General features: G+C 39.3%; 1 protein-coding gene across 2 annotated transcripts in view; it reads right to left on the minus strand.

Annotated features, from left to right (window-relative positions):
- The window catches only part of cpne2 (copine II), a 38,229-nt gene extending 27,229 nt beyond the window's left edge, over positions 1–11,000 (minus strand). Inside the window, exons 1-5 of one of the 2 annotated variants that reach the window (XM_015017567.1) lie at positions 10,741–11,000; positions 9,349–9,549; positions 2,073–2,252; positions 1,824–1,898; positions 23–94 (exon numbers count right to left, since the gene is read on the minus strand). In XM_015017567.1, the coding sequence (XP_014873053.1) occupies positions 23–94; positions 1,824–1,898; positions 2,073–2,252; positions 9,349–9,525 (504 nt within the window). In that variant the 5' untranslated portion in view covers positions 9,526–9,549; positions 10,741–11,000. Of the gene's footprint in view, positions 1–22; positions 95–1,823; positions 1,899–2,072; positions 2,253–9,348; positions 9,550–9,694; positions 9,751–10,740 lie in introns of those variants that run through there. The other variant, XM_015017568.1, reaches the window with a different exon arrangement.
- Positions 11,001–11,781: the final 781 nt, after the last annotated feature.

Consider the following 11,781-nt stretch of genomic DNA (forward strand, 5'->3'; position numbering starts at 1 on the left):
GTGTGTGGCTCTGACCGCCTACCTTCTTATCCAGTTTACGCCCACTCAGGGTCAAAGTGATGATTCTGTTGTCAGACAGCTCCTGCGCTGTTATCTGAAGTAAAGGCACAGAATGACACCAGATATAACACAAACACAAACAACTGAGAAGAGCTGAGTTAAAAATCATCCACCATTACAGTAAAACAGCAGCGTTACCATAAAAAACAGCCTGACCATGTTTGATCTACGGAAAACCAGTAAAATATTAAAATATTTAATATTTTAAATATTTTTAAAATATTTCCGTGAAAAAGTAAACCAAACAATTGTGCTTTACAATACAAGTTAAAAACTATAAGAAAAAATAAAGTATGAACTATTTAAAGTTATTTTTCCATGTTGGGATTCAAACTACAACATGTTTTGCTGCTTTTTATATAATGAACCAACATAAAGACGTGCATAATTGTAAACAAACATGTTCCATGGTTCTCAAACTGTTTACAACTAAAATTCTGAAAAGTGTGGAGAACAATTGTTTTCACCCCCTCTTTCACTTCTTGATACTCCTGAATGAAATTCAGTGTAAATGGTTTTCTTCAGAAGTCGCGTTATTTGTAAACACAATTCCATTTTGTAAATTTTTTTCTTTTAATCTCTGGATTCAGATGTTGTTTAGAGAACATAAGAGAAGGTTAAAGTAGAGTTAGGTTAGAAAACAACACCAAGCTTTTCCAAAATTTAAATCCTTGTTTAAATGTAAAGAAACTTACACAGTGGATATTTCACTATGTTATTATACCTTAGAGAAGAATATAACCCTACAAATATAAAGATAAATAAATACAAGTACTTTCTTACTTTTTTTTTTTACTGTAGACGTAAAATATATAGGCCTCCCCTGAGGATATGTACATTTCTTATCAGGTCCAGTAGGCAGATCTAGAGTCTTCTGCACATCCATATCTGATTGCAGGAAAGTTTAACTTAGTGGAAACTGAACAGGATGAACTATTGATTTGTTCAGAGCCAATTCCGTTTTTGAGTCTCAGAGCTGAGCTGTGAGTGTCAATAGTTTCTTTTTGCATTTTAGTTTCAGCAAGAAGAAACTAAATATGTTAGCAGAGAAGAGAAGGTTTTCTAGTGGAAGTGAAGTGAGGATACACACACAGTCAGCTAATGCAGGCATGTTTAAAAGTGAGCAGCGTGGCTTACAGTTTAATTCAAACTCATCATTTTATTCACCTTTATGCAGCAAGGATTTATTTTAAAATGGGAGTATTGTAATACAAAAACATTTGCTTTTCACACCTGCAGTAGATTGGGAACCAAAATCACAACATTTGTTAAATTTTCAGCTGCTTCGGTTCACTTTCAAACAAACCAGACCCTTAGATCAACCTGTTCCCCTCCTCGCCTGTTGGGGCGCTGCACAATGAACTGCTGACAGAAACAGCACAAAAACCTCAGAAGAAGACGCTGAACACAGCTTCCTTCTTCACAAATATAAACAAAAATGGAGAAGCGTAAAATTTCAGCTATTGGAGGATTTCTCATTTCGCCCACCAGCGCTAGTGTTTATTTTGGCTGTTTACCCAGAATGCCCTGCACTGTAGTCCACTTCCTGCTTTTGGAGTGGTCTCCAGTCTGCTTGCCGTTCACATATGCATTCAAAACCTCACCAGAGTTCACTTGAACCAAACCCAGGCGGAGGTTTTTAGGTGGACCAGAGTTCACTTTTATTGTTGCCATTACGCATTCACAGCTCCCCTAACGAACCGGACTTTCTGGGCAAACGGACAGGAGTTGGATTAACTGCATTAAACTGTAATTATTCTTACCGTGACAGAACCTTTTCCAGCTGGCTTCCCATTGGCTAATATCAGCGGTCTGTGAAGTTTCTTATTGGACACAATCTAGAAAAGAATTAAAAAGAAACCATCATCTGCATCTCAATAAAATAAACCCGGATTTTAATTTCAGGGTATTCTGTTGCAGTTTCCTTCTCACTCTATCCTGAAACTAATCACTTGGTGCAGTTTCCTGCACTAGCTGTTGAATTCAACATGTAGCAGAAAGTCATGCAGTACCACTCCCAGTGTGCAGATGAACTCTCCCAGGAAGTCGTGTTCGTAAAGCTGTGTGGCACACTTGTCTTCATCGAACATGGCGAAGCGAAGCTTCTGGATCTCTTCGAAGTGATAGTCCACCTGGAACTTCACCCCAAACACCGGGTTCAGGTTGTTCACGGCCGTCTCAGTCCGTCCCAGCTGGAAGAGCAGAACCAAAGGAATAAAACAAACAAGTTATTTCATCCTTTGTTCAAACTCTGCTTTTTAAAGGATGAGAACAAACGAGATAGCAAAAAGTGCTTAATGAGATTTTATTTTCAACCAGGTGAAGCTACAACTGCCACTTGAGGAGTTAGATCATTTTTACAGGCGAAGATTGTTTTTATCTTAAATCTATTCCTCACCATTAATCCGATCAACTATTTCAGCCAAAATGGGAGAACATTTGATGACATAATGAGTTTAAGTCAAGGTCATCAATAAATATCCCTCCTATATTAGACTGTTTTGTGCAGATTCACAGGACTAAATTAAAGAGCTCGCTTTAGATTTAGACTCTATTTATATAGAAGATAGCAAACTGCCATTTGCTCCTTATCTTCTGATGTTAACTGTTAATTAAAAGAGCTCAGTTAGCTCGGTGGAGTCACTTTTTGTCTAATTATAGCAAACAAAACCAGCCCAGACGGACGCAGACATCCCAGTGCGTGTGGGAGTCTCTAACAGGACAACAGGAGTCGTGTTCTTACTGTGACTCTGCTTCTGACTCACAGCCTGTTTATCCACCGTTAGATGAGGTCAGTGCATGTTTAGCCTGTCGCCACTTCTGAACTACGGCAAGCAGAAGCAGCAGTTTGATGCACTGATGTAGCAGAGATGACAACTGTGAAGCATCAGCGTCTTGTGAATGAATTACATCTGTGTGTGTGCTGCAGCAAAACGCTTTACATCGTCACATGTCTTACTTCATTAATGTCTCTTTAGTTACAACTGATGCCAAGTAGATTGTGTTAAAAATAAACTGTTTTCTCTCAGGGTTTCATTTTGTATCATCCTGTTTTAATCAGATTCTAAAGTTAAATCTCACCTCGAGTGAACAAAAACGTAACAGATTGAAGGTTTTTATTTGTTAAGCAAAAAAAATACTTAAAACAAGAAAAGCAGTGGTGCTGATCAAATACTTTGATTACTGGTTTCTTATCAGTGTGAAAATATCAATAAAAAGTGTTTTCTTAGAATGACAATGTGGAAAACATCAACAATCACCTTAGAAAATAAATCTTCACTCTCAGATTTGATCTTATACCAGATCCAATTTTAATCAATTTTTATTTGCTTTCCTTTCTAAAAAAAAAAAAAAAAATTCGTAAATAACAGTAAATATTTTCAAAAAGTGGTTTTGATTTTAAATATCCCTTCCAAGAGTTGCATGGTGGAGCAGTAGGGCCAGACTATGAGAATATTTGTTTAATTATAAGAATAAAGTCATTATATTAGCAGGAAATTAAAAGAATAAAGATGTTTTAATGAGGAAAAATCTTAACTATTTTTTTTGTTTGGTATTTTTCATGTTATTCTCATTAAATTTCTATTTCATTCTCAGAATATCACAACATTATTCTGGTAAAATTAATACGTTATTCTCGTCTGTATTCTTGTGACATCATGATTATTTTCATTTTAAAGAAAATCTTAGCATGACCTTTATATTTCATTGTGGAATTTACATAAATTGTCAAACAAGATGGCCGCCCTGGGCATGCTGACATCACTCTGAACTATGGAAGCCCAAGAGGAGCATCGATGATGAAGAGCGGAGGAGAACGGCTGCGCTTCACGGCTTAAAGAGGTAAATTACCAGGACTTCATGGACGCCCGGCGGCTCCAGTGGGCATCTTAGATTTGAGTCACGGCGGATCTGAACCCGGCTCACCAGGCTACGCAGCTGAATCAGAACCTCGCAGCATTTTGTCCTCATGTCAACCTCATCTTTCATCTGCCTATGTTTACTATGATATGACACAACCAAAGACTGGAAAACACATAAACACATGCGGACGCAGGAATTCTGCTCTGGAGCAAAAACAAACAAAAATACGGTGTGACGACTATGAGCTACAAGCAGACAAACAGAGGAGAGATGGGTGTGATTACTCTGGGTGCTTCAATCTGCAACAAAAAGCTAAACATGAACATTAGAAATTAGAAAAGAAAAAAAGAAAAAGGTTGGCTGTTAAAAGACAAATGCTTTGTGTTGTACTGAATATTTTCCATTATAGAAAATTTTAATTTGTAGTATTTTTCCTCTAATTAAATGAAAAAAAGTCTCCATCTGTGGGCCAGACAGAATCAGCCCAGGGGTCGCATATGGCCCCCCGACCGCACTTTGAACACCTACAGGCATAACTAAGAAAATAAAATGAGCTAAAATGTAGTCAACTCACATGAAGTCTATGGCATCAAATAATAATATATTTACCGTTTGACCAAAATAATCAATCTGCAGATGCCAGAACTAAAATATCTGCAGGCAGGAAAGTTGAACTCTCATCGCTTCACTATCCTCATTAAAAATGACTTTTGATGCTTTAACTGTGGCACATCCAGCTAAAATGATGCAAATTAATTCATGCTAATTATTCAAATCTCAACAGCCAACAAACCACTTGACTGGATGTGTGTTCTTCATTCAAAACATCAAATTAAAGAGAATCTGTGGAGCAAATTCATATTTTCAGGAAATACATTTACATGGAGAAGAGCGTGCTTCTTTGTGAATTCTCTCAAATGACAGCCTTTTGTTAAAGTCTGCATATTCTGTATATTTTGAGTGGTGGGAGCATCGTGGTACAGAAAGAGAGGAGTACAGTAAATGTTGGTTATTTCCAGTTAATACTGTAACGTAGATCACTGTGTTTGTAAAACAAATGCAAACCATAAAAAGGGGAATTAAGAGCAGGAAAAAACCCACAGATGCACATGGAGAACATACAAACTCTATAAATATTCTACGGAAAAGTTTAATAAATAAGTACAAACCAGAGTTTGTCCTTCCCTTTAATTCTAATGCAAAGTCATTTCTCATTTTCTGCAAATAAATATACAAATTTTGCTTAAAATTTTGGAGACATGTTGTCATTAAGAATGAAAGAACAAGATTCATAGCACTCAAAAATATACAGCTATAAGGAGTAAAATCAGAGACCATTTTAAGTTATTCCAGAGCTGTTTGACTTATTTTCAAGTTAAAGATGAGAGACACCAGAACCAGTGATGCAGAGGAGCTGAAGGGCACTAATATTTACTCAAACGCATCATGAATGTGGAGCAACAATAAAACAAATAGTGAATGAAAAAGAGTTACAAAAAACATCAAGAGGATTGTTTCACTTCTTGAGTCTGTAGCCAGGACAGCTTTTCCACTTCACCATCAAAACCTCAGAAACACTTTATCTGAATGGCTGTTCATGTTATGAATGTTGTCATAAATACACAAATTATTCTGTAAATAATTACACTTTTATTGCAAAGTTACATTAAAACTTGCATTACAAATCCATTAAAAGTGTATTTATTTACCAAATGACACCTCATGACATCATGTCATAAACATTCATTTTTATGACAGCTGTTATGTCAGTATTTTGCTCAACCCCTCACATAAAGCGTCACCAAAATCTCTTTGTGTTTCCGTTTCATTTCGGCCTGAAGATTTTGATGTAGATCCCTGAACTGTGACCTACTTACACTGAGTGGGACATCTTGTGCTCTCTGGTGGACAAACCCAGTTTGGTTTCAGTCACAGGCTGTCATTTAAATAGACGAAATGTGGAGTGACATCATTCTGACTCAGACTGATTTATTTCCAACACGGTGGTGGAAGAAAGAAGAAACTTTCTTCAATCTGCATTGCGGTGCAGAAAGGTTTAAAGAAGTTAAAGTTAACAGAACCACCATAAGGTGCACTTTGCAGTCTGGTGAATGTGTGATTTAAACCTCAGTGACAGAACATCCCACTGCATGCGAGTTCTCACTTGCAGTGTTACAAGCTTATATCTGTGCTCATAACACGTGTGGAGATTAGCATTAGGATTTGGAGTTTGGAGAGGAGAAAAAAGATCACAGGATTTAGGAAATTGCTCGAGCAGACTGTTAACTGGGTGTTTTGTCATTTGCATAACTTAGATGAATATTTCCTCCAAGTTACCATCAAGCTCAGTTCGCTCACTTACTGTCACCTTCATCTTAATTCATGTTGTCACCTCTCCGTCTTTCACCCCCGCTGTCTCCTTCCCCCTTACTCGCCTTGTCGCCCGGTTTTCTCTCCCTCTCTTGTCACACTTTTTCCCCCTCGGTTTACCCAGCTGCTTCTCGTGCCTCTATCTCCTATCGCAGACGGATATAGACGCAAAACGAAGACAGAATGAGGCATAGAGAGGTGACGGGATTTGGGAAGGCGATGGGAGGAAAACAAAGCGAACAGGAGGCAGCCGGAGAAGGTGAGAAAGCTGCGAGTGTGAGAGAAACGGCGAGCTGCGGATAAAACCCGAGAAAAGGCGCGGGCCCCGCTTCGCCTCCTCCATCGCGCCCTCACTACAGGAGCGCTAAGCTTTTTGTTTCCCTCGGTGTTGCCTTGGTAACCGTTGGCAATTTCGCATTGGAGCCACATGCCCCGCTGACCGACAGCGCGCTGCAACCCAAGGCACACGCCTACGTACACACACACACACACACATGCATTCCCAAAAATCAGATTGCCCTGTTGACCAGCTGTTTGCTGCAGAGGTGCCTTGAAGCTGCAGCCCACACAGACACACACACACACGCACACACACCGTACCTAAACTGGTGCAATGTGGTATTCACATTTGGGATTTTAACAATATAAAAAGAAAAACAGAAGACATTTATAGCTTGGACAGTTGAAATCTCCATGTTGAACTGCTGACTGGCGCACAGTCATAGGCAACGCAGCACCAAGTACCACTGAAATGATTAATCAGATTAATTGCGATTAACCGATTATTGAAGAAATCGTCAGCTACTTTATTAATCAATTAATCAGTAGCTGAAGTTTACAGACTTTGAAACATTTGCTGGTTAAACTGCAACACTGTTAGAGCAGTAATTGACCCAAAACTGCACCAAAATACCAACCCTGACCCTACCACTTTTAAAAATCTAATTGCTTGATTAATTATCAAAATAATTGATAGAATAATTGATAATAGTTGGCTATGAAAGTGTACCAATGTTTTGTTTTGTTTTTTAAACACCACATTATAACTGACTTGCCATAAAACTATATAATTAAAGACTGTTGTTGTCTTTTTGGTTTAGGTTAGTAGAGAACATAAACCCCACATAATAAATAATAAATAAACATTAAATTCATTGTTGTCATCTCAGTATTTATGATTTTATTGATGTCATTGTAGTTTCTCACTATCCTTGCACACTGCATAAGCATTACTGCAATAATCATAACTTTGCCATATATTGAGTTCTTGTTGACTCTGTGTCTGTAAATCTTCAGATAAAAAAGAGAATTTAATGCATCAATTGATGCTTCTTCAGCTCAGGATGTATTTACAGAAAAAAGGTAAGGAAAGAAAAGAAAACCCATCAGCTAAGAGGTTATTAATAGAAATAACAGCATCTGTGGAGAGCCTGAGGAGGAGAATGGCTCACAGCGTCTCTGCAAACAGATGTTTCCCCTCAGCAACTTGATTTATAAGAACCATTTTGTTTTAAGCTGCATTTGTGAAACTTTTCTCAAATCTCAGCTGGTATTTCTGACCTCTGAGAGCAGGACTAATACTTTCCCACTCAGGCTGGACTTATAAACAGCAGCAGGTGATAAAAAAGGACTTGACCATGTTACTGAAGTCTCTGCAGTCAGCTGTAGGCTGCATGAGTGACTGCAGCTCCATGTGGCTCGCTGACCTACATTCACTCCCATGGCAGAAAGACGAGTCACTTTTTACTAATATTGAAACTCTGTGGTTTCACTGTTTGTTACTGACATGGTTGGTTTAGTTTACTTTTCCAACCATGAACTGCAGAAACTCACAGTTGCAAATGGAGCACGTCATGAAACGCTGTCTGCTTTTATGGTGGCTTCATTACTGTTTAATATAAATAAAGTTTTTTAAACATAAGTCACATTGATTGCTTCTGCCTGGTGTTGTTTAATCCATCAAACACCAAAAACCTTCACCTTACCCCGTTTATACACTAGGAAATTTGAACATCTATGTTCAAACCACCAGGGTCACCGTGCCTAAGTCAAGTGTTTCAGTTCAAAGTGTAACTAAACCCCACTGTGAAAGCATAGCCCCCCCCAGACAATTTGTTAAAAATCCCACCAGTGGGCGGAGCCAATATATGCAAAGGGGCGTGGCCAGGTGTAGGGATAAGCAGAGAAGGACACTGGATCAAATTAGCAACTTTGGCACTATATTAGCGACTTCTCAAACCCCTCTTGCATGAAATTTTTTAAAAAGCCAATTACTTTTTGTATTCAAGAAAATCAACTGGCGAAAACTCTAGCAACTTTTTTCTGTTATTGGAGACTTGAATGGTGACATGTGAAGCACCAATCAGCTCATTATTCCAACTCCTGACTCACCAGCAGGGGGCGTGTGTTGGCGTGAAATGGTTTTAAATCTGAACCGGGGCTGTGTGACACATAGACATCTACCAACTGCAGTAGCCACTGTTCAACCCAAAGGGGGCAGCACTGAGACAGTTTTAGGCAAAATATTACAGAATTTCACAAATTTAAAAGAAATTTTCACAACATGAACAGCAACATAAAGACAGAACCCATTCATACGGTTTATCTTTAAAAAATGTTAGTTTGGGGTTCAGTTAATCTTTAACAAGGACATTATATGTAAAATTATCCAGGAATCTGAGTAGTCAGTAATCCAGACGTCTCTAGCCAATTTATTATTTTATTACAATTAAGGTCAATTGCAGAAAGATGTGCTTACACCTTAAGCACATCTTCCACCCTTGTTTTCTATCGTAATAAAGGAATCTGGCGACATTTCCCTGGGCTCAGCAGGCCATGACTGATGCCAGATGGCCAAATCCTCGTGTGTTTGGATCAAAACCTTTAGGTCAACAAACACATCCTGATTGTTTATTTATATAGTCAAATGGTTTAGTAATATTGATTCAGATCTTTTCGACTTTTTTTATCTGATCTGAAAAGTGTCTATGCATTTAGAACAAATTCCTTGCAAAGTAAAACCTTAGATCCGTCAGCTGTTCCCTGGTGACGTACCTCCACCCAGTTTCCATCCACTTCGTGGAAGAGAACGCAAAACGGGTCCGATTTGGAGGCTACGTCTCGATCCAGCAGGTTGGACGCAGTGACAGAGAGCTCGACTCGAGTGACGCAGTGCTGCGGTCCGATGGAGCGGGTCCGACCGTCTGCTGCCACGCCCAGTGTGTAGGCCATGATCTGAGGTCACAGGAGGGCAACCTGGACAACATGAGAGTTTATTTCATTTTGACTGAAACATACCAACATAATGAAAACTAAAACTCATGCACACTTATGATGACTGTATTGGTCTCAGTTCTTCTGTGTAAAAACATTTCTGAGTATCTCTGACATCAATCCACACCTTCAACTAAAAGATGACGGTCCACCGCAGTAGGCCGGGCTTTTGACCCCATGAGGCCTAAAGGTCATGAAAAGGTCCTAAAGAGGTACAACCACATAAACACACATAACCATTCAATGTCAGCCGCCAAAACAAAGAAGTTAATGTAAAAACGCTTTTCTAGAATCTTAAAAAAGTTCCTCTCATGAGAAATAAAAGTGACTGAATTCTGCCGCAGCTTTTTGAACAAACAGCTCCCTCTGTGTCCATGAAGGCGGTTTTGTTCTCATGGCGGCACGCTGAAAGGATGCGGTCTGTTGCTAAGATACTAATGTGTCACAACCTGCTCTCCTCTGCCTCACTCCTGTGATGTCACACTGGAGGTTGTGATGATGAAGATGAAAATAACAGGGTCTTCACTCGCTCTACTCACTCACTTATTGTTCAGAGCTTTAGTGGTTTCGTTTATTCACACCTGCTGGTTCCTTCTTGTGCTTTGACTGAGGAATCTGGACCAAATCTGACTCCGTGCATCACATTGCTGTCAAAAGAAGCTGGGAAATCTGAAAATGTGGAGATTCTCTCCAAGTTTAGTGTCTTCTGAAAACACGAAGCTGTATAGCATCCCTCCAGTGGAAAGACACTCTCATCCCAGTCACACTTCCTGTCAGTCACACAGAAGGGGAAACCAGAGAGAGGGCAGGTTGTTACCTGCTTCCAGGCACAGTGACCTCTGCACACACTCATCAGGTCTAATTACATGTCCTGCCTGCTGCATTTGGAGACACAGACGTCAAGCTGAGTTCAGATATAAACAACAATCATACTAAGATGACTGCTGATCTAAACTCACACTAGGTTATAAACGTTGCTCAGAATCGCGTTTTTCCAGTTTCTACACGCAAGATTTCCCTCAGCATATCACAGCTGCCCCCTCATCCTTCCGCCTGTCACCTCTCTAACCCGCAGTCTGAATGCACCTTTAGTTGCAGGTCATTTTGCGCACACATCATGCGCGTTAAAAACGACCTGGTCTCAGATCAACGAAGAGAAATAAACAGACTCACCTCAGAGAATGATGAGCAACTTCTCAAGCGTTTTCCACTTCACCGCTTTTTTATGACTATTTCCCCCAACGAGGAAGGAAAACAAACATAAAACTCTAAGTCACTTCTTCTTCTTCTTCTTCTTCTTGTCTAAAGACGGGTGAAAACTGGAGTTGACATTTTGACCTGCGGTGGATTATCCGGGGAGGCGCAACAGTGTGTGAGCGGAAATCATCCTCGGAGCGCGGCTGAATGTTTCTGGCAGCAGCGACGGACGGAGAACCTTCAAGCTCGCGACAATAAGGTCTAACCGGATATAGAGTTGTTTCTCTTTCAAAATAAAAGGTCAGAGCCAGGAAACACGCTGGAGTCAATAAAATATTATCTCATTTGCACTCCGAAGCAAGTTTAGTATTGCTTTCATGTGCTGTCATTTGTTTGCAACATGAGTGGCCCACATAGTTCCAATAAAACGTTCCTTTGGACTCTTTATTGTTTTTATAAATCAATTGTGATTTTGCTTTTTTAGCTAGAAAAATTACACAAAAAACACTTTCATATCAAGGGCAAAACTAATTTCTAACTAATTGGCAATTAAATATAAATATAGAACATAAGTTATTGCACAATTATTCAACCCTTTAAAGTGACAAATCAACAGAGGTCCAGTCAACATTTGTCCAGAAGTGCACTCCCCTTTTCTGGAGGAACCGAACCTCCATCAACATTGCTGGATTCATTATTGCTTACGTGCATCATCATTCCTAATGGTTAGCAATGGTTATAGAGATTGGACGTTGGACCAAATCATGGTCCATCGTTGTCAGTGGGGAATATGCAATCCAGACAGACGGACAACCAAGAGAAGTTAGTGGACAAAATACAATAAACCAAGGCCTGCTGGTGACTTCAAGTCCAAACTACCATTTGTTTGTCTGCATGAAGGTAACTGTAGCAAACATCTAATTTTTTGTCATAACAACACTTATTGATGGTCAAATAAAAGATCAATAATTGAAGGTAGTCATGCTTGATTTTTGTGTGTAAATTAGCTGAAAACAT

Source organism: Poecilia latipinna, unplaced genomic scaffold (assembly GCF_001443285.1).
Source record: "Poecilia latipinna isolate Pla-1442-1.1 unplaced genomic scaffold, P_latipinna-1.0 Scaffold2161, whole genome shotgun sequence".
NCBI classification, from domain to species: Eukaryota; Metazoa; Chordata; class Actinopteri; order Cyprinodontiformes; family Poeciliidae; genus Poecilia; species Poecilia latipinna.